We start from the raw sequence: 24,691 nt of genomic DNA on the forward strand, positions 1-24,691 counted from the left end.
CTCTCTCTCCACATAATATTCCACATAATATTGGGAAGCGAAGCAGAGAAACCATGATTTAGAATGTTCAGAGACGGAATCAATAAAAAAACCGTCCCTAAGTAATCATCAAACATGGGACATGCTTCAGGATAATGTAACGAAAAAGTTGAGCTTTGTAAGAGAATTTACCTCAATCCTAAGCTGTAGAAATGAGTGGGATTATAACCCCAAATAAGAAATGATCAGAAATGCCTTTAAATGGTATTTGGATGGATCAAAAACAGCAGACGGAACTGGAATAGGAGTGTACGGTGCCAAAACCAAAGCCTGGCCAACGCACCAAGCATTTTTCATGAAAACATCTATGCAATTGATAAAACTAAGGAACTATCGCAGACGGGATGTCATCATCCTGTCCGATGGCCAAGCAGCCATTAGAGCTTTTAGTCCAATATCATAAAATCCAAACTCATTTGAGATTGCCTACATCTACAGAACAATGGAAAAAGCATTGGAAAAGATAGTAGATAGGAGCATAACCAATTATTGGGTCAACCTACAGGAGCTGAGTCAGGCAAACACTCTCCTGAGCAACTGTAACCAGAGTAGATCTGCTGAATGTATCAACCTTAGAAAGAACAATCTTCGAATACTAACAGGAATCATATCGGGGCACTGTCGCCTCAACGAATACCTGAAAATGCTAGACTTAGATAATATGGCGTGCAGATTTTGTTGTACAGACGACAAAACCTCTATTCACATTCTCTCAAAGTGTGAAACGCTACGAAATTTCAGAGCACTACACCTGGGAGCGTATGAACTAGAAGATGAAGATCTCTTGCCACTACAGGCATCCCACATTCTAGACTGGAATTAACAGATCAGCTGTAAACACTGGGCTCCTCAGTATCGAAGCAAAAAAGGGGGACATAGCGCAGCGTATATTATACCCCATTATCCACATACATACATGGTTTAATTCCAAATAAATTATTATTTTGACGAATTTAAGCTTTTATTTCCTTTACTGTTAATTATAACGCTTGTTCATTGTTTAGACCACTTATTATAAAACTAAAACTAATAGCTTTGAGATGCTAAAATCAGAAAAAGAATGGAAGCTACAGATTTTTTGCTAGAGACTGTTGACTGTGAGTCGCTTTTTTGTCCACCAGTGTATGTTGGTAGAGTTTTATTAGTTAAAATGAAGTAAAATGCAAAATAAAAATATTTTAGTCTACCGTTACAATATTGAGAGTCCAGTAATAACTAAACCTAGATGCTGCAATAGAATGAACAAATAATTAAGATCGATTTTGGCAAATACACAGCTGCTTGTTGAAACTCTGAAAAGATATGTATAATGGCAGTGCGAAGAAATTTGACAAAAGACAAACTTATTTCATATAAAGTTGCAATGGTACAGCTTGTTTACTAATAACTTCAGACTATCAAAGTCAGCGTCTTCAGTTTACCTTTTTTTTTATGAGGGGAAACCGCATGGCACCAGAACTTCTTATCGATCAGTTCTGGTAGTGTCGGGCGCTTCTCTGACTAGAACCCCCCTTTCTCCACTCCTGTACCTGGTCCTTTGGATATTTCATCAGATACAGGCGATGTCCTACTCTGACCTGTGCGTCGGCATCTTGTCTTTGTCGACGTTGGTGCTCTCTCTCTTCTTTTTCTTTTATTTCCATGATTCCCCTAACGTGTGTAGCTATTTTGTTCCAATTCCGCGTCGAGCTGACCATATGCGTTAATAGGTTGTCTGGGGTAAGGGTGATAGTTGTTTCAGTTTAGAAAGCGTGTCTCATTCTGTGCCATCTTTCACAGGCGAATATTGTGTGTTCGGTATCGTCTTGTTGGCCGCAGTAAATGCACATGTTATCCCTTGACTTCCCAATCTTGTGAGTAAAAGACTTGAAAGATCCATGACCAGACAGAACCTGAGTTAGGAAGTAGTCGACTTGTTTGTGTTCCCGTTTTATCCATACTTCGATGTTGGGTATCAGCTTCTTTGTCCATTGCGCTATCGTTGTGTTATTTTGCCAGCGTTCTTGCCACTCTTCTATAGTTCTGGATCTCTCCTGTCTTCTGCCGTGACCTCCGGCAGTTTGTAGAGCCTGCTTCTCCCCTTCGCTAATAGATCCAACGGTGGGACTGCTGCGATTACGCAAAGGACTTTTGCTGATACCGTCCTGTTGGTCGAGACTGTCCTCAACAGCATCTTCCTTTGGGAGCCCAGCAGCATTGTTGGGGCAATGCGTGCTCCGGCTAGCTCGAAGTGGATGTTGTCTCTATTTCTGGGTCCTCTCAAAATGATGGCTTCTGTCTTGGCCGGTACGATCTCCAGCCCTGCCTCATAGATCCAGTTCTCGATGAGTCTCAGTGCTTGATTTGCTCTGTGTGCTCGTTCTTCTTTGCTGTTTGCCTTGACCACCAGGGCCAGGTCGTCGGTGTAGGCGGCGGTGTGACAGCCTCTGGGAAATCACAGCCGGAGAACTCCGTCGTATAGGACGTTCCACAGGGGGGACCAATTATTGATCCCTGCGGGACGCCTTGTGACATATCCTGATTATAGTCGCCACACTTTAAGGTTCTTCCTGACAGATAGTTGGCTATGGCTTAGAATAAGTAGCCGCTGATCTCAAGGTCTTTGAGTCTACTCGTGATTTTTCCCCACTTAGCCGTATTAAAGGCGTTCTTCACGTCAATTAGAACTAATACTCCCCACGTGGGGTTGCCTTCTGTTATCTTGACCAGTACGTGTTTAATTGCTTGTTCTCGCGTATACCTCATTTTCGAGTCTTGCCTTGATAAGGTGCTCATATAATTTATCGAAGACATCTAGTAGTCCAGGGGCCTTCCTAGCCTTAATTTTTTGGGCTGCTTTCCTGAGTTCTTCCAGCTTAGAGTAGTGGGGGGTCATGTGGAAACGGTGCCTGTGTGGTCGGGGCGTTGTCTGTTGGTAAAAGCTATTTAATTTTTTCAGTTTTACTTGATTGGTGAGCTTCGTAAGGAGTCTTTAGTTGTTTAATTTCCCCGGTTACCATCCGATACCCTTGCCCCCAAGGATGATCCTCAAATCTATCGCAAAGGAGATTCCACTGATTTCATTGGGATCTTCTAATGTCCCTCAGCTCCTTTCTATTCGCTTTATACTCCTCTTCCAATTGGTCAATAGTGGCTTGATTGACATGTCCAGATCTTGTCAGGCACCTCCTCGACCGGTTGCATACTTCTCTCTGCAAGGCGATATCTTCCTTCCACCATATCGGTTGTGATCTTGGTGTATTATTCTTTCTGTGGACCATAGATGCCTTTTGTGTTTTTTGTACTGCCCAAGTGAGGACGTCTATATCAGCTATGCTATCCTGAAGACGTCCTCTTTTATGCCCGGTTTGGAGTACCACTCTTGTTTAGGCTTCTTTTTACCCTTGTCGACCTCAAAAAGTATAACCCTGTGCAGGCTAAGACTTTCCTCGGTGGATACCCTCCAATTCTTAACCACGCGGCTAATGTTTATAGTAGAGAAGGTGATGTCAATGATGGAGGCCTGAGGACCTCGCGTGAAAGTTGGTGTATCGCCGTCGTTGTGAATAACCATGTTCAGTGACTGTATTGCTTCTGCCAGGTGTGTGCCTCTCGTGTCAGTAGTCGAGGCATTCCACATGGCCGATTTGGCATTGAAATCGCCAGTCTCCATTGCCTCTCTCCTTGAAATGGCTATGTGGTGAAAAACCGAATCGCCTTGTATTGGTCCAGAGGTATATTCGGGGAGACATAGCAGGTATACAGTGACCATCCTTCGAGAATTATGTAGGTATAACCCGGGCCCTTTTCGTGTTTGATAACTCCACACCTTAGGTTTGCGCAGAACACTGCAGTGGTACCAAAGGTGTCTTTGATCCATTTACTGTTTTTACTTATTAGGTTTTTATTTGATTCTTGAATCAAGGCAATGTCGATGTTTCCCTGTTCCACGGTTTTTAAGGAGATGATGCGCTGCTCTCCGCCTATCTGTGTTTAATTGCAGGATTTTTAAAGACATTATATAATTAGGAAACTGTGTTTGTGTCGGCGAAAGCGCCATATCTCTCGCGTTAGCGGTGATGTGGGACTCATCGATCGGTTTGCCGGAGTCTTTCAATGGCCGTTTCTTGTGAAACCATGGTTTCAGTATTTTTAGTGTTGTCCGTTCTCCTCTGGTTCTTCCCAGATTTTTCCCTTTTATCTCCCAGATGGATTCTCCCTCTTCTAGTGGCATCCGTGTCCTTTGTGCGACTTGCTTTTTTGGCTTGCGATAAGCTTCTCCTGAATACAGTGTACTTACTGGTGCCTGCTTTGTGCCCTGACTCGAATCCTAGATCATTGTATAGTGGGCACCATTCACCATTTTTGCAAGCAGCTGTGGTGTGGTTCTCCTTTCCGCATTTGAAGCAGATCTGGGATATATTTGGACCCTTGCAATCGCTTGTTTGGTGGTCGTAGCCCCAGCATTTGCGACATCTTGTGACTTCTATTCTACTTGTAATTTCACATTGGCCCATGCTGATTCTCATCTTTCCAACCTCGAGCAATTTACTAGCGTTATTTTGGTGGTAATAATAGTTATGGCCTGTGTGCCCTTGCATTTGGGCGAAGCTCGCTTAGCTTGAAATGGCTCTTCGTATCGCTGTTGAGGCAGCCTTCGAAGGCCTTGTGTACATCGTATTTGATGACGTCTGCGTCCATTCCCCTAATGTACAATACCTTGCGATACGACTCTTCCACTTTGCGTACCTCCAGCTGTTCTGGGATGTTCCTAATAACATGATCTAATTTATCAAGTTGTATGCTCTTTACGGCGTTTGAGGCTTCCTCATTTTAATTGAGTCTTTCACGTAGGTTTTCCTATCCGTTTTTACCCTTCGTGGGTCTGCTGACTTCCTCTTCGGATGGTCTGTGTAGATGGCTGCTTTAGTGGTGGATTTATGAAGGATACATTCTTTTGCAACTTATGAGTTTTCGTGGTATTAACTGTATGTAGGGCGAGCCACTAATGTTCTTCGGTCTCGGCTTAGAGCTTGATGAGCTTATCCCATAGGTCTTTATCGGTTCCAAAATGCGTGATTTTGGCTGTCTTTCTACTATACATCTACTAGCTAGGTCTGCCCGGTCACAGCCGCCCGCTTCGGGTCAGACGCTGTCATGTGTCAGTTTTGGTCCGTTCCGGCTATTCTACTTCGCCGGTACAACCCATATCTAGGTGGCATTCCCCTATCCGCCACCTGGGGATGCGCTGGATGGGAGATTGACTAACTCCGGATTTTTTGCCGCTGGCCGGACTCTTCTGTCTGGGTTACCATACCATGGCCGAGAGGTCCCAGTTTTTTGGCGCCGGGAACTCGCCATTCGTCCCCCTCACTCGGGTGAGGACTTGTCAGTGTGTTTAGATGTAACTTATGCTTGTGGGATCTTCTACTGACTTTTATCGGTGGTACCTACCTATTCGGCATCAGTAGTCCCGCCACTGCCCTACTGACATTTTCGAGCTGTTTCTTAGCTTCACTCCTCTCCACCCGTCCGTGCGGCGCGAGAGGGGGGGAAGTTACTGAGCCACTCCACCAACGTCAAGGTCTTACAGCTCCCAGGAGAGGTCTTCAGTCTACCTAAGAACCCCATTTAGTGACGACCTTCTTAGAACAATGTATCAATATCGTATCGATACGGCCATTTTAAAACAGTAAACTTTTCTGAAGGTAGTGTTGTGTTGGGTCGTGATTCGGTTGCTTGACAGAACTGCATGCACCCTTTGTATGGGGAGGAATTTTCATTAATCTATAATGTACGTCCGAACATGGCTAGAATAGTACAAAATTATCTTCAAGAAGCAAAATTTGCAACTCTGGATTGACTTGCAGGAAATTCCTGGCCTTATCTCATTTTTAGGACAATTTGTCCAAAACTTTGTTAAGGCCGGCATAATGTGTTTGAACATTTTAAAGACCCTCAAAATATATTTAAGATATTAAAAACAATTCTTTTGGTCTATTTATTTCTAAATGAAAAAAGAATAGAAGGTATTTTTTTTTTCAAATTTTAGAATTATCTTTAACGTATCCCTTATTCATCCACTAATATAACAAAATTTATCAATATGTTGCAGATAGTCTAAAAGACTTGAGCTACTTTGTAATTTCAAAATAAGTTGCTATATAAAAATATTGTTAAACAATTTGTAGAAAATCACAACAGTGAATAAGATGGATCTGGAAAACGCTGATAATCCTCTTACCCCCGAGGAGCTAGCAACACTAACAGGAGAAGACTTTTATACTAAACTAGCCCTATCATTAGCTCCTGAGATATATGGTCATATTGATGTTAAAAAAGCTTTATTGCTTTTGCTTGTTGGCGGAGTCGATAAGCGTCCAGATGGTATGAAAATTCGTGGAAATATCAATATTTGTTTGATGGGTGATCCGGGAGTTGCTAAATCACAGTTATTGGGGTATATTAACAGATTAGCAACAAGAAGTAAGTCTTAGAAAGTATACATCATTAAATCTTTTATTAAATAACAAAATTACGTGCAAGAATGTATATATAAACAGTGAATTTGCGGTGATGGTGATATTTAATGTCCAGATAAGATCAAATCGCAACAGTCCAGCCTTCTTTGTAAAAACAGCAGTCTGGATCTTTGCTGTTTTAAACTCAATTAGTTTTCTTCTACGCCATTTCAGAAAATGTTCAAGATCGGTATTGATAATGGTAATCTGTTACTGCTTACGGATGTAGGTGTTAGCCGAGTTCATTGAGACGGCTTATTTGAACGGCGACATCAGTGTGCTATCGTCGGCGAAGCTATAGATCGGGTTTGCAGTTTCGTCGAGTAGATCGTCGATGTCCAAGAGAAAGAGAGTCGGTGACAAGATGCATCCCTGGGAAACACCAGCGTTAACCTCAAATCTTTTTGAGGATAGCGTCCTGGATGGATCGGTCTTTGAGAAAGCTACTGAGCCAATCGATAAGTGAGGATGACAAACTGTACGATCTTAATTTATTTAGAAGGTTGGCATGCCAAACCTTATCAAAAGGCATTGATATGTCCAGTGCGATTGCTCTAGATTCTCCATATTTCTCTATAGTTGGTGATATAGGCCAGGAGATCCCCGATTGATCTATGTTTAAGAAAGCCGTATTCATGGTCGCTGAAGATGTTCAAGATATATCAAGATTGACTGGTTAACGACTTTCTTCATGATCTTGGCAAATGACTGTAAGTAAAGAACCAACTTTCTTCCTTTTTTGGTATGGGTTGACACAAGCAAGTTTCCAATCTGCAGGGAAGAGGCCTCTTTTATGTGATAGGGAAAAGAGTTTGCCTAGCGGACTTGTTTTCTTCAATACGATAGTTATTCCACCGAGGCCAGTGGCTTTATTGATGTCCAAAACTTCTAAAAGTTTTGCCATATCTTCGTATCGAAATTTTGTTTTTGGCATTTATGAATCGGGAAGGCTAGGTGGTAGCTTTCCCCGCGAATCAAGAGTTCAATTTGAAGCTAAGATTCGACCCAACAAATCGGCTTTTTCCGTTTGGGCAATGGAAGTTCGTTAAATATCAATTTAAAAATTTTTAGGTTTAATAAACGACCAAAAATTTTTTGTGTTCAATAATTATTTTATTCAAGGGCAACCTTACCTTTTATACCAGATGAAAATTCTTATTTAAAATCTATCAGATTATAAAAAATAGTGAACTAGTATGATATTTATCAGTATAAATTTAAATGTCGAATATCCAATGCAAGTTTAAGCTATAATCATGAATAATATTTTACAGTTATAGTAGTATTTAATCAACTTTAAATTTTTTGGTTAGGTCAGTATACTACAGGCCGAGGTTCCTCCGGTGTAGGTTTAACAGCTTCAGTTATGAAAGATCCGATGACGGGAGAAATGATGTTAGAAGGTGGAGCACTAGTACTTGCAGACCAGGGAGTATGTTGTATAGATGAGTTTGATAAAATGGCTGACGAAGATAGAACTGCTATTCACGAAGTTATGGAACAACAAACCATTAGTATTGCTAAGGTAACTTCAACGTGGAAAAATCTAAATTATGTGTTTTTGGTGCACTAGGTCTTTTTCTAAAACCAGATATCTTACATAAGCAGGGTTAAGGGATTCCAAGAAATCTTATATGGCCCTAAATTAGGACAGACTGCAGGTCATAGTAAATCTATTACCACATGATTGTACCTTTGCTCATATTTTATGTAATTTAAGCAGTTACACATTCACTAAAAATACATTCTTGGGCATTTATGTTATGTATAACTTTATCAATTTTTTTCAAATTGTTTTTTAAGGCTTATGACTAAACTCAACTTACGAATTTGACGAATAGTTTCTATATGATTCAATTATATGATTATTGAGTTTAATTTATATAAATGTTTGTTTTGTTTTATGTTTTAGGCTGGTATTATGACAACTTTAAACGCAAGGGTTTCAATCTTAGCTGCCGCAAATCCAGCTTATGGTCGTTATAATCCCAAAAGGACAATAGAACAAAATATACAATTACCAGCTGCTCTCTTATCGCGATTTGACTTACTATGGCTCATTCAAGATAAAGCTAACCGTGATAATGACTTAAAACTTGCTCAACACATTACTTACGTTCATCAACATAGCAAACAACCCCCAACGGAGGTCGAAGCTTTAGATATGAAAGTTATGAGAAAATATATAGCTATGTGTAAATTGAAAGATCCAGTGATCCCTGAAGAATTAACTGATTTTATAGTCAGTAAGTAAAAATATTGTTGCTATGTGAGTAGCATTTAGTAGTCTCAAATATTGCCTATTCTATTTTGGTACCATCTATTTCTATCTTATATATAGATTACCTGTTATCTTCAATTATCTTTACTTTGGTTTTATTGCTATGTAATTATGTGTTCTTCTTTGCTGGCTATGAGCATCACCACATGGAATACTTCTTTCAATATTTCTTATTAGTTAAAGTTTATATGTCCTACTGGCAATTTTCTGGTATCCTAGTTTATTCCTTGATAATTTCATTTAAGTAAATAATAAATGCGGGCTTGGAGCCCCCTCCTCGTCATAGTTTTTTTGTGGTTTCAAATGTTTCCAATTCCACGTTGTTAGCTCTTACGGCGTTGTTTTTATAATTTTAATTGTTTTGTCTTTGACACTTCTTTTTTCCGAGGTCTTTCTATTCTTGCTTTTTTCTAGGTTTAAACTTTAAAACTCTTTAAACATGTCAAATTTTCATATATGTTCAAATTAAATATTGTTTCTTGACACTAGCATTTTTTTCTTCTCAAATATTCAAAAAAAGTTCTCAGATATCTTTCATACTTACTTAATTCTGAAGCCTTTCTACCTTTTCTGGTGCAAGGCATTCTGGAGTTAAGTCTTTACGTGAGCTGCCTTTTTCGTAGCAGTTTTCATTCTCTCCTATTCTGTGTCTTTTATTGTATTTTCTGCCATCTTATTCCTCGATTTTCTTCTACAACCTTAATTTCTTCTGTCCTTCTCCACCTTGATCTTCATTTCTTTTATAAGTTCGTATTTCATATATCTTCAGTATTAATTGTTCTTATAACGTTCTCATTCTCATGTCATGACCAAATAATCTTAATTTCCTTCGATTTTGTTTTGAATTAATTTCAAATTAAAATTTTTTCTTAATGTGTTTTTTCTTGATTTGTCGTATTTTGATTCATTTTCTATTTTTCTTAGATATTTCAATTCTGTACTTTGTATTTTGCTTTTATATTTCTGTGAGAGTGTCTATGATCGTATGTCAATATGGGTTATTTTTTCAGAGAATTATTTAATAACCAAGCGAAAGTTTTTTAGCGAACACAAGTGTTTTTAAAAAATGCAGCTGCCACTAGAAATCACAATATTGAGATATCCATTCAAGGCGTTACATGGGCAAATTCTACTAATTTTTTTACCTGACTCTTTGTTTTTAAAAAAATATTGAAAGTTTTCAAAATAATCATTGACATACAATGTTCCGATTAAAAACATTTAAAATGTAAAAAGAAATGGATGTTCTATTTGACAAACCAAAGTTGGGATTTACTTCCAGTATAACAGAAAGTATTCGTTAACTGAAAATTTTTTCAACTGGAACAAGCTCTCTAGAAAAACCCTCCTGCACAAATTTTCAGAACAATATTACAAGTAATTACCAATATACTTGTTGATTTAAGTAGAAAAAAAGTAATGATTCATTTTTGGTAAAGTATAACTATCGAATATTAGCTATTGAGCTCCTTCACAATTCATTGTACTTTGTCTTCGATTCCCACACATGTTAAACTGTTTATTCTGAAGCAAACATGATAATTACTGATTTCTTCTTAATTCTACAAATCAAGAAGAATTTATTGATGTCGTAATGTCTTCAAGGCAAATGCGAGCAACTATAATAATTCTATAATTGCTTAAAAAATGTGTCTGTATACTTAAAGAAATGCTATACTCCCTGTATAAAATTCGGTAAACATCTAACAAACTGTCAGTCCACGTGGACTCATACTCTCCACTGTTTACCAATGAAAACTTCGAATCGTATACATAAATGCATTTCTATTGGCCGAAGCTATCGAAAAGCGTATGTATACAGTTCCTTCGAAATATTCCTGCTAGACGGCATACGACAGACTACCGAAGTTCTAATAGACACATAATTTATCCAGTTGAAACATGGTTTGACAGTCACAATGTAGTAAATTTCCGTTGGGTAGACAATAATAAAAATTGCCGTGTTTTAAAGGGAAACGCATTATAATGGTACAGTAATGTTTTATTAACATCTGCTAAAAAATTAAAAACTGCAGCTGATTATCATGAAGGTATGACAGCAGAATAATTTGAAAAGTAGTTTAATGAACAGCTTTTAACTAACATTCCACCACAATTTATGTCTGAAAAAAATATTCCTATTCCTTTCAGCGATCGTAAAAAAGGCCCAACAAACGAATTGCTTACTGTTATTAAAAGTCTAAAGTTAGAGAAAATTTATTATATTGACAAGCTGTGCAAAGAACAAGGTGATAATCTGCTACAACTACCTCCTAACTATTGTTTTGTTTTGTATTGTTTTCTGTTGTTTTATTTGCAAAGAATTTATTTCCCTTGATGGTTTTTACTTTGAAATTTCGTTTCCAAAAAAAAACGAATGGGGTACAAAAAGGGCTCAGCTCACAGTCTGGTACCCTGTTTAAACCAAACTCCCTTGCAGGCAGGTACATTAACGGCGTATAATGCCGTCCAATTCATAATGATTCGATTGCCTTTTAACAAATACTTTCTCACACAAGATAACTTTTTATATTCTGCAATTGATATTGAACTTATACGATTCATATAATGCGATTTTCATCAAGTTTATATTTAAAAAATTGACATTCATTAATTATTTTCTTTTAAACAAATTTTTTTAAATTTTGTCACTGCACTCGGGCTCTTTATTTAATCCCCATCTAGGATGGAATTACTTTCTAATTATTTATTAGAAGTTACTAAACTAATCAATGTTGAGCTCTTTCCACGTTTTTTATTAGTAGCGTCAAGAGAATGGTAACAAAACCTACACAGAACAGACAAGGCTTAATAAAATTACTAGTTGATGATAACGATACAAGCATTCTTCGGTCTGCTCATTTATTTTTATTAAAACGAATTAAATTCAACTGTCTGACTCTAATAAAATCTATTGATTTCTTATTTCTTAGACCTTTTGATATGCTTATGCTTCTAAATGTTCTTGATTTTAGATCTCTTCTAACTTTATAACAGAAGAGACCTAAAATCAAGAACATTTAGATGCATAAATAAAATCTATTTGCAGATGCTTACGTGGAACTGAGAAAAGAGGCTCGCAATAATGCTGATATGACATTTACTTCAGCGAGAAACCTTTTGGGTATTTTGCGTCTGTCAACAGCGCTGGCACGTCTGCGATTATCTAATGTTGTCGAAAAAGATGATGTTAATGAAGCAATTAGGCTTTTAGAAATGAGCAAAGATTCTTTGAAACATACTCTTGAAAATAGAGGGCAGAGGTATGTATATTTTTTGTTATACCATTATTTTAAACTGTATTGTAACAAATTTAGGTAAATTGTTCAGTTGATTGGTTATTTTTCCCCATAACTTGTTGGCCTAAATAAATATGTAGTTTACAAATATTCTCGAACTGTTCTGACTATTCGAGCAAATCGAGGAGGGAATTTTACAGACGGAATTTTAGAAAAATGTCAAAATTTTTGGTAGAAGTTTATAAATCTTTAATGAAGTTAATCCCTAATTAAAGTATGCCATATTTACATACATAAAATAAATGTTTCATTTTGATTATACGAGTACAAAGTGTTTAGAAGTCGATACAAACCTTTCAGGAGCTGATAAAAAACATTAATTTGAATCTATTTAAACATAATTAAATTAGTAAGAAATTTTGTGGATAATAAAATTTTCTAATATTTTTTCCATTTTTTACAAAACAGCGATGCATTATCATTATCATTATTTGGAATTACAATAAATATAGGCTAAAGTGACTATTCAAATTTGATAATTTGGGTGATTGTAGTTCGTAATTTCATATATATTCATGTATGGAGTACATAAAATGATAATAATAATAAATGCAATTGATAATTTGTATTGTATAGTTGAGACCGATTTGTTTTCCGATATTTAAATGGTATATAATATATTCATTGATGTAATTCATTGTGTTATAACTGCTTTTCAGCAATCTTCCATACATGTAAATTATATTCAGTGTTGACATATTTTTCCTTATAATAACTTGAGAATATGATACAGTAAGAAATTTCTGTTAAAATTGTGAAATAGAATATATTGATATATAATATTCTAACAACGTATTCTATTTCACAATTTTAACAGAAATTTCTTACTGTATCATATTCTCAAGTTTGGAGGTTGATGTACTGATAGCAATACCCGTACCATCTTGAGATTTCGATGGTTTGTGTAAATGTGTACAAAGTTTTTGTACTCATTGAGTATGTTATTGAAGTGTCCTTTGATTAGCGTATTGTTGGTGTGGTGTTTGTCGAATGAGGTGAGCTGGGTAATTAAATTGGTGCTCTTTATTGTCCATGGTGGAGTATGAAAAAATTCAATGGTGATTTATTTGGAAGGTAGGATTGGATTTTACTTTGGCTTCATACGTAAGGCAAACATATATTCTTTTGTTTCCTAAGGATGATTCCCCTGATTCGCAGTACAGACTTTCCACTCGTGTTGTTTTGAATGCACTTGTTATCAAACGCAAGGCTGAGAATTGTGAAAGCTAAAGCTGATTTTTTAGAAGCGATGTTAGCTGTTATATATTCAATTGATCCATAGTCTAGTTTTGATCAATTAAGCGTTCGGTACAATGTTAGTAATGTTTGTCGATCTGTTTGTTGTTGTACGCTAGGAGAAGATTTCGAATATGATGGTTCCAGCTTAGTGTGTGGTCAAATAGTATACTGAGAAATTTTATTGGTGTTTCCATTTTTATGTCTTCATTATATAGTTTCAATACCGGTACGTTTGGTATATTTTTTTGCCTTGTGAAAATAATATACCGTGTCTTTGTAGTTGAAAAAGTAAAACCAGTATTTTGTAACCACAGTTCTTAAATATGATTAAAAGCATCACTTTGTCAGAAGAGACTTTTAATATTTTTTCCTTTACAATAAACAACCAAATCATCTGCGTATAGTCGAGCTTTTACTGGCAACTTCAAGTTTTTTAGGATGTCGTTGATTGCGATGATAAATAATGCGAGACTTATGATAGATCCTTGAGGTATACCATTTTCGAAATATATTTATCGGGGGTGGTACCGCTGATTGATGACTTTGATGCATATTGTCAGCTGTACTCAATTATCTATGAAAATAAACCAATTTAAGAAAAAATATATAATACTTAACTATATAATTTTATGGTATTTTCTCTACATGTTAAATTCACTATTAAAAATTTAATTAATTTTAATTGGTTAATTTTGAAGACAAATAAAATAAAATTTCTCGAATAAATTAACTTCGAAATTGTATTTTATATTTTTTTTATACTTATGGCTGTTTTGGTATAATAATCTCCTATCCTAATTAACATAACCAATAGGTTATGCGCCCAGAACGTTGTTAAGAAGAATTGGTAATATTTCGTGGCTGAAATCAGTTAAGAAGAATTTTGCATTTTAATGACAAGGTTAAAAGAAAAAAGTCTCGAAAGAATTTAGAAAAGAGACTACAAATACGACGATACCGATACTAGAAGCTAAAAATTTTAGCAACTGGCTGTTTAGGATCAAAATATTATGGTAATCCATAGATTGTAATCAACCAGACTCAACAGCAAGTAGAAAAGAGAAGGATGAATGGGAGTGTAAAGATGCAAAAGCTCAGTCTATTATTATTCCGGGTATATCAGATAAGCATTTAGATATTATTAAAGAATACATAACGGCCAAAGAACAAATTGAGGCACTTAAAAATGTGTTTGTAAGGACAAGTTCTATGACTAAGATGGCATTATGGAGAAAATTATTAACTATGAAAAATGAGGAATTTGAAAAAATGGAAGACCTATTTTTAAAATTTGATACAACTATAAGAAATCTCGGGATATGGGATCTATATTAGATAAAGGAAATAAAGTATGTCTTTTATTGTGTGCTTTACTGCCAAAATACAATAATGTAGCCACTGTTTTGGAAACAATAGAAAATGTTAAGTTAGATTTCGTTAAAGCTAGACTGTTAGATAAAGAACTTAAAAATAATTCACAGTAGGACACTACAGAACCTAGTTTTAAAGCTTCAAATGGGTGCTATAAATGTGGAAGCCAAGAACACTGGTTTTCACAATATCCTAAGCGAGAAAGAGGTAGAGGACGTGGAAGAGGAAGAATAAGAATAGAGGAATAGAAAGATCATATACTCAAATTTCAGGACAAGCTAACGTTATAAAAGAAAAAGAGGAAGAAGTGCAGCTGTATGCAGCAAATTTATGTTCTGAAAATTTTGTTGTAGTTAAAACTCTCAAAACAAAAAATGAAGTTGATAAAAATTTAGAAGATTACATGGTAGAATTGGAAAGGCAAAAAGAAGTAAATGTTCATGCGATTAGATTAAATAACGGTGGTGAATTTATAACAAATAGATTTAAAGGATTCTGCACGAAGAAAGGGATTATTTTGGAGTATACACTGCCACATATACCCCAGCAAAACGATACGGCCGAAAGAATGAATAGAACTCTATTAGACAAAATTAGAACAAATATAATAGATTCCGGTATCCCTAAAGAATTGTGGTGCGAGGCTCTTAAGGCTTCAAGGAGTGACACCATCGAAAATATGGAATAAAAGAGTTTTTGGATGTCGTTCATGGTAGATACCATTACCAAAAGGAAATAAACTAGACGCTCGAGTAAAGAAGGAAATTATGGTTGGTTATTGCGGTGGTGGATGGAGATTGTGGTTACCAGATGAAAGAAAAATTATACGGTCCAGAGATGTGAAATTTGATGAATCTATAATGGAATTTAAAGCGATTTTTGGCAATATAAGTATTTAGATTGTTAATACATTTAAATTGAGAGGGTGTATTAAATATCGTTAGTATGTATTAGATAGTGCCCCTATATGTTCAGACTATTTTGTCTGTGTTCAGTTGTTGTGCAATTTTGACAATTAATTTGAAAAAAAATTATAAATATAGAGTTGACGTTTTTGAGTTTTCAGAAAATAGTCAGCGTTTTATTTTTTCATTTAAGTTTATTGTAGTTTTTCCCCTGCAAGGACTAACATATCCAATACTAATATCTTATTACACAGCTGACAGATTCAAGCTAAAACTGAGAGTTTTATACTCATCAGTTAGCGCCTCCGCGAGTGATACTGCAATATAGCGACTGAAAACAGATTTTGAATATAAATTATTTTATTTTTTCTCGTGAAAAATAATATGTAAAAAATTTGCATGTTTGTTAACAAATATTTTAATCCTGTCCATTATGCATTAAATTCCCTGTGACATTTCGGAATCCTGCGTTTCACCAGTGCTTCTATTTTAATATTCAAATGACCTATTAAAAGCATTGATAAATTATCAAAAATTGAGCTTGAGAAGTTGCGGCATAGGGACATATATGGGAAATTTATCAAAAATTATAAAATAAGTTCAAATTTAACGATTATTTTGTTTTAGACCTCCAAACGTTAACGATAAGATTTTTGCCGTGATCAGTGAATTGGCTGGTGAAAACAAAACTGTTATGGTAAACGCTGCTATTGAAAAATGTGCTAGCAAAGGTTACAATCCGGACCAAGTTAATGCATGTATTGGAGAATATGAAGAACTCAACGTATGGCAAGTCAACCAGACAGGAACTAAACTAACTTTTATTTAATGCTTCAATTTCAGTGACTTTAATTTTATAGTATTTTAGGCACATCACTATCTCAACATTTTTTAATAAATATTTTTTAATGAATAGTTATTTCATTTTATCTTCTACAGTATTCTTTTTACAATTCTACACCAACCTTTTTAGCAATCTATCTGATTTAAGTGTTTATACGAGGATATATTGAAAAATTCTTAGCCTACTATACAACCAAACACACAGCTTTTATTATCTCGTTGAAAGAAAATTTACGACCTTTTAAACTTTTTTTCAATTGAGGAAAGAGATGATAGTCGGACGGAGCCAAATCTGGTGAATAAGGGGGGTGTTCTAGTAATTCAAACCCTAAATCACGAATTTTTTACATGGCAACACGAGATTTGTGTTCAGGGGCGTTGTCCTGCAAAAACAAAACACCTTTGGATAGCTTTCCGCGTCTTATCTCGTTAATTTTTTCCTGTAGAGTGGTCAGTAATGTCGAATAGTAATCTCCAGTTATTGTTCTACCCTTATCCAAAAAATCAATCATGATTAGTCCATGGCAATCGCAAAAAACTGAAGCAAGAACTTTTCCAGCAGATTTTTGGACACGAAACTTCTTGGGTCTTGGTGAACCAAAGTGTCGTCACTCTATCGATTTCCGCTTTGTTTCTGGATCATAGAAATGTACCCAAGTCTCATCCATAGTAACAATTCGGTTTAAGAAGTCTACATCGTTTTTAAATCGAGCAGAGATCGAACGCGATGCTTCTACTCTTGCACGCTTTTGGTCAACATTCAAACATTTGGGGATCCATTTGCGTTCGTATGAAATATTCAGTGCTTCAGATATCCGTTTTAGCCCAATTCGATGGTCTGATTAATTCATCTCATGAATTGCATCGATATTTTCGAAGACTGACACAGAAACTGCCCTTCCCGATCGGTCATCGTCTTCAATGGAAAATTTACCTCTTTTGAAGTTTGTAGTCCAATTTTTCACGGTCGCATACGAAGGACATTGATCACCAAGGGTATTAAGCATATCTTCGTAAATATGCTTACCTCTTAATCCTTTTAAATACAGGTACTTGATGGTGGCCCGATACTCCAGTTTTTCGATTTTCACCATTTCCGTGGACATTTTTCTCTTTTAATTTATTGCGTAACTCTGGTTTACTTTTTTGACAACAAACTTTACACTGACACTTCTATTAAGTTATTGTTCGTTGCTATGGTAACGCAATATTTTGTTTATGCATGGAACTGGTCTAGGCTAGCTAGATATCAATACATCCTCGTAATGAATTGATTTGAACTTGCATTACATGCGGGATCTCATATAAAAATTATGTAAAAAATACTAAATTTAGAAGAGAGACAAGAATTGAATTTTTTACTTGTTTTCAATTTGATTTTTTGGTACAGCAGAAATGCAATCATTTACATATTGGAAAAGAATGGAATATTTATATCAATATACTTTAAAATTATTTACGTATCCGGAAATCAATAAGGCAATCACTGAAACACAGACTGTTTTCTCGAGTTGAGATTTATTTATATATTTGATCCGTTTCTCTTATTTTTTTCAACTATTGACTGTGATTTTGGCAACCAAGATCACAGCAATATGTCTAGCTTTCCCTCACTACCAAAAACCAATTCACTCTCCACTCCACCTGTCTACTCACTCTCCACCTTTATAATATGCTGCAGCTACCTCAGCAAAATCTCGACCGCCTTCTGTGCCCTCACGAAATCAGGCCATCATTATGCCTTCTATCCCCAACACTGTACTATTTGACTACATTAAATCAATAGGTAGCATTGTCTTTCCTAAAAATGTCGCATCCAGAATATCACACGGACGCATATGCATTTATTTATCATCGACGACTCAAGTTGACGAACTTCTAAAAACCAACCAAAGCATCCTAGTTAATTCCAATTTAATCCCTATACGTCGGCTTATATCTCCAACCAAAGGAATATTTCCCATGTTTGTCCATCCATTCCCCATTCCGTTATCGAGAAAGCACTGCAAGACCTAGGGTTATCACTCATCTCTCCTATATCATACGTCAAATGTGGCTCACCTGATGATGAATATGCACATGTTCTCAGCTTCCGCCGAGTAACTCTCATGTTACCGACCAATAATGATTTTTCTCTTCAAACTTCGACTGTTATCAATCATGAAAATACAACACACAGAATATTCATTTCTACCCCAACACTTCCATCCCTCAAGATCCCTCTCCCAAATCAAATGATTCGGTCAATCTCATCCCCTCCTCTTGAGCTGACCTTACGGCCACTTCAGTTATTCCCGTAGTATCCTAGGAGGACATCCTTTCTCATTTTCCCTCTCTAATTTCCTTATCAAAAACTAGCGAAAAACGTCCCCGTTCGAATGACAGCAGCCTCGACTCACCACAGTCCATATCTCCTACTGATCTTCATCCAGATCCAATGCTCTTCCCCGAATTTTCAACATCCAGCTCCAGAAACCCTGCGAAAAAGAAGACCAAAATATCTAAAATGACTAAAAACGATTATCACTTCATAAGCCCTGAATCACGCTCTGTCATACAAAAACAATTCGTAGATTCTTCTGAATCATTTTCCCTTACCGGCAACCGAATTTATTGCGTTTCTTGAAAACACGTATGGCATCAATCTACATGGTAACATATTTATTTATCCTCACAATAAATGAGCTATGTGACAACTTCCCATCTCCCGTAAAATATGTCCAATACGCTGTTGACCTAGTCATTTATTGCCATAGTAAATACGCCCCCTCTACATGCCAACTGCTCCAAAATGCAATAAATCTACTACAACAGAGATCTCCCTATCTAGGATTATCAATTTCCCGAAACAAATCCATGCTGATAAAATTCTTTCGAAGAACATCTATTCACTCACCTCAAATTTTCTTTGATAATTCCCCTCTACCTATTGTGAATCGGTGCGAAATCCTTGGTATGACTTTTGATTATCGACTCAACTGGAATCACCATATTCATTATGTAAAAGGCATTTGCCTAAAGAGGCTGAACATAATTAAAACCCTTAGCCACCTTCTATGGAGCTCAAATGAAACTATACTGCTAAGAGTTTACAGAGCTCTCATACGCTCAAAGCTTAACTATGGTTGTTTTATCTATATGTCCGCTTCCAAGTCTAAAACTGACTTATTCAACTCTGTAAACAACACCACTCTTCGCCTTTGCCTTGGCGCCTTTCGCTCAAGCCCCGCCGCTAGTGTAAATATTGAAGCTAATGATCCACCACTATCCTTAAGACGACAATCTCTTCTCCTGTCATATGCTGCTAAAATATCTTCCAATCCTCCTAATCCTGTCAATTCGCTACTTACCACCACTTCCGTACCTATCAACTCACGAACAACTGTAAATTCACTCCCTCAATTGCTCGCACCTCTACTCCAAAATACCAACCTCTCGTTGACCTTTCCACTTTCTTTGCCTTCTTCTCCCCCTTGGATAAAAAATATTCTCATAGTAGATACCCCACTAACCATTAAACTTCAATTCGTGTCATTCTACGTCACGAAAAGATCAGTGATAATAAGTTTGGCTGATAGATCTATCCAACTATCAGATCCTGTAGATGCTTAGCTATTCAAAACGCAAAAACTGCATTGAAAGAAAATAATTATCCAGAAAAATTGATAAATAACATATTCAAGAGAAGGATAAACAGATACCGATACAGAAACAGATGATCCTTATTTTTTTGAAGAAAACGAACGTGCAGTTACCGCGAATGCAGCTCGTTACAGTAACGTGATCGATAAATTTTTTCTTCCAAGTCTCGAACAAATGAACGTGTGGTTTCAGCAAAATGGAGCCACAGCACGAGGCCCAATGGATTTGTTGTGACAACATTTTCCCGGCCGCCTCATCTCTCTCAGAAATGATCTCCCATGGCCAGCACGCTCTCCAGATTTGGCTCCATGCGATTTTTATTTATGGTGTTATTTGAATTCTTGGTTTATGACGATCGACCACGGACCATTGCTCACCTGAAGAACAACATTCGTGATACCATTATCATAATACCCATTGATATGTTGCGAAGAGTGGAGACAAACTTCCGAAATCGCCTAAATCAGTTTATACACAATGGAGGTCGCCATTTAACAGATGTCATTTTCAGCACTGAATGAAAAAAAAACTTACACATTGTATTATCGAAAAAATAATTAATATCTGAAGTACTATGGTTTTTATTGACCTTTCAAATAAGTAAGTTTCTCTGGCGCACCCTATGCAACGTGAATTATTAAGTAATAATTTTTAGTACAATTAACATGTGTAATTTTTTTCATTAACTAAATTAGATTATGGATTTATTTCTAAATAGGATCAACCCCACTACAAATAATTAATAATAATAAATCTATACTGGTAATAAATTATAATGGTGATAAATTGTTCATTACTCATTTTTTAGATTTACCTCCACGCAGGACTTTGAAAAAGAAATCAGTGGCTACACTGAATTTGGGAATGGAAGTAAAAACACCATTTGAGACACCCCGTCATGCTAGAAGTCTAAAAAAATAAAGCAATGGTCGAATCGTTGCTTGGTTCACCCTTTTTTTATAGTCAACCAGGCAAGATCCCAATGTTTCTATAATAACAAAATATTTGGGTCCAAATAGAAGATTTGCTCAAAAGTCCCTCAGCTTAAGCCCCGTTCACCTGATTATAAGATAATGTATGATGAGCTACTTCGCAAATATTCTTTCTTAAGAACTGTTACTCGCAAGAGAATTAAGAGTCTTCGATAGTATATTATAAAAATAAATATTACAATGAACTTAACAACAAAAAATACCGGCCCGAAGTCTGTTTTCTAAATGGAAGTAGCCTGTGTATATTACATTTAACCAAAAATGACAAAAAATATTTTGTTGTAAATTATTAATGCATTACAAAAAATATCTGTGGGGGTGGAAACGTTGGACCGTGGAAAGAATCAGGAGTTGATGTAGAAAAGCAATTTTTTACTAATCCAGCAAAAATAGCAATGTTTGCGCCGCATCTTTTGAAACTGATCAGAAACTGGCTGTTGGACACAGGATTTATATTGGATAGAGATAAGAAAATTACAAAATAGTCTCTTCAGGAACTAGTTAAAATTAAAATTAGTTTAATGAATCCATGCTGGAAAATCTCTGAGATTCATTTAAATTGTGAAAAAGCACAAAGGCAAAATGTTAAATTAGCCGCACAGCTCTACTGTATCGACAGCTGTTATAACGTTATAAACCTGGTAATAATGTCAAAAACGCTATTGGCTTAGGAGAATTTATTGAAGACATCGACAAATGGTTAATATCTTCAACAACTACATAGAACATGTGTCAATTAAGAGTGGATATGGTGGTAAATATATTGACATGCAGAATGAACATTAGGATAAAATGATCAAAAATGAGAGTAGTCGGGAAAAAGTAATTGAAAATTTTTCAAAAAGGCAAGCTTATGTCAATAAAATCCTTAAAAATATTATTTATTGACATGAGATCATAATATGATATATGGCCTTGAAAAATTTATTAGTTAGATTCGTCCCGAGGACCTAATGAGCATCCTAATCCTTTAGCAGCCTTCTATCGCATTAGGATGATAGTATTAGGGAAAAATGCAGGAAAAATTGGAGTTTGCGTCAATAGAAACTTCTGATTTTTCTGGTAAGTACTTCATTGTTGTATCAGGAACAAAGTTATCCTGAAATGACAGAAGATGCTTTGGAGTGAATCGTAGGTTAGCTTGCAAAAAATGATGAAGAAGTATTACTAGACCTGAGAGATTCCACTCATAAAACATATAATTTTCCTACTTAGGTACAGTAACTATTGACATTAGCTAGAAAAAATTCAAAAATGGAACCATGATCTACAACATTGTGATTCACTTAGATTTAGTACAGAATTATCGGCAACTTGGCCAATAAAATTTAAAGGAAAAAAAGTTAACTTAAAATAATATTAAATTATTACAAGTTACAAGAATAAACTTCCACAACCATCAGCCCCAAAAAAATAAGAATCTGAAAAGAAAAAGCAGTGATGATCGTGAAGAGAGTAAATTAAACAAGTTGAAAAAAATTGTTAACTGAAGAAGGATGTTCTAAAATATGATATTCGTATGTAAGTACGGACAATACGAATGCTTATTATTATGATTATTATTTTTTATGTTTAAATTCATTCACAAGTAAGCATTTTATATATTGCTGGTTATTCTAATTATGATTTTTAATATGTTTTGTCAATACATTATTTTCCTAAATAAATAAATTAACAATTTCATGTATCCCATTGTATTATGTTGATATTTATTACAACTTCAAGCTCTTATTACAAATATTTAGTTATATAACTAAAATAGTATATTATTAAATTTTCAAAACCTAAATATTCTTTAGACTCAATTGGCATAAACAAAATTGCTCTAAAATGCACAGAAATACAATACAGTAGAACCCCGCTAATCCGAACTCCGTTAATCCGAGTTTTCGGATAATCTGAACTGCCGAACTGCTCTAAAAAAGGCAAGTTTAATAATTGGGATCTCAATAAAACATTCTTTTAAACAGAAATACGATTTATTGAGACTTTACAACATTGTATTACACCACTAATTTTGCGAACTGTTCGACATGTCAGTCAATTTCAATTGCTTCAAAAAGAAAATCTGTTTGGTATTGCGATGTTGCGTCATCGCAGTGGAAACAACAGGTCAGCAGGTGTAGACATAGTGCCGCTTTCCTGCTCTAGGTTCCCGCTTCTAGGTTCACTGCAGCTGCTATGTCCCCATAACCCATAACCGGGAAATTCCAGTTGAAGCAAGGGTCCTTGGTTAGAACTGTCATCTGACGAATCAACAAAATCAAGAGAAGTCCACGGCTTCCTCCAAGACTTTCTAATAGCCTGATCAATAACTGTATTCCATACCTCAGCTGACCAGTAAGCTATATCTTTCAATGTCACTTTCTTGATTTTTTCCATTAAAGTTGGTGTAGAATCTTTAATAACTGTACGGAGAAATTTCATACCATAGGCTAATTTCATTACCTGGAGAACCCCTTGGTCCTTAGACTGTATCAGAACTGTAACATTGGGTGGGAGGAATACAGTTTTGATTTCGCCACTTTGTAATTGTCTGATGTCTGGGTGAGATGATGCGTTGTCGATGAACAAAATTGCCTTATTTGGCAAGTCGTTTTCTTTATTGAAACGTTTAACAGCCTTGAGGAACTCGTTATGAAACCAGAGTTTATGACTCGTTCCTTGCTCATTTAATACCCCGGGTTTCCTGCTGTGAAGCTAAACTTTTGTTTGGCAACGCCTTAAAATTTACATCGGTTTCGTCAGCATTGTGAACCTGCTGAGGAGAAAATCCTCCTTCAGTAATAATAGCAGACAACTTATCCAGACAAGCTTGTGCCGCAGCTTTATTTGAAGATAATTGCTGTACAGTTATTGTCAACTGGCGGACACCATCTCGAACTTTCCAACGATTCAACCACCTATTGCTTGTAGTAAACGATTAATCACCATTCATTAAATTGTTAAGTTGTTCAGCTTTTTCTTGTACAAGAGGTCCACTGAAGGATATACCTTCGCCTCTCGCTTCGACAAACCATAAATAGAGAGCTTTATTGACTTGTCGAACTTAGAAACTTTAGATGTTTGGCGATTTTCAAGAATTTGTCTAGACGATCATGTTGTGCAGAGCTATTTCAGCTTGGTACGATTTTTTTTCCGATCAGAAATTTATAGTCTTGCCTAATACAAATTCTACTGATAGTTTTGTAAAACTCTCGCCTCTATCTAAGCCATTCAAAACCCGAGTTTTTCTTTAAAGGTACAAGTCTGTATATCAAGCTTAAACAGGAGATGATGAAAGATAGGAGCGTTAGAAAAGACTGTATTTGAAATTTGAAAATAATTCGAGTAATTTTAAATGCTCGAAGCTAGTTGTCGCATCAAATTGTGAATGAAACTAAAGTATTATGCAAAATACTTTCATTTTGCTAACATTTCAAATTCAAATATTGTTGTTTACAAGAAAATATAAATACCTGAAATTAAAATGCTGTTTAAATGAAGTATTTTGGAAAATATTTTGGTTTCATTTACAATTTATGTGACAACCAGGTCCGACCATCTAAATTTCACAATTAAATGGTTTATATAAGATATA

At 35.8% G+C, this 24,691-nt stretch overlaps 1 protein-coding gene across 1 annotated transcript in view; it reads left to right on the forward strand.

Annotated features, from left to right (window-relative positions):
• Positions 1-16,547, forward strand: part of LOC130445392 (DNA replication licensing factor Mcm7) — a 31,315-nt gene extending 14,768 nt beyond the window's left edge. Inside the window, exons 5-9 of the mRNA XM_056780987.1 lie at positions 6,210-6,504; positions 7,853-8,064; positions 8,452-8,785; positions 11,870-12,083; positions 16,262-16,547. Coding sequence (XP_056636965.1) covers positions 6,210-6,504; positions 7,853-8,064; positions 8,452-8,785; positions 11,870-12,083; positions 16,262-16,463 — 1,257 coding nt within the window. The 3' untranslated portion in view covers positions 16,464-16,547. The remainder of the gene's footprint in view (positions 1-6,209; positions 6,505-7,852; positions 8,065-8,451; positions 8,786-11,869; positions 12,084-16,261) is intronic.
• Positions 16,548-24,691: the final 8,144 nt, after the last annotated feature.

Source organism: Diorhabda sublineata, chromosome 6 (assembly GCF_026230105.1).
Source record: "Diorhabda sublineata isolate icDioSubl1.1 chromosome 6, icDioSubl1.1, whole genome shotgun sequence".
In the NCBI taxonomy this organism is placed as follows: Eukaryota; Metazoa; Arthropoda; class Insecta; order Coleoptera; family Chrysomelidae; genus Diorhabda; species Diorhabda sublineata.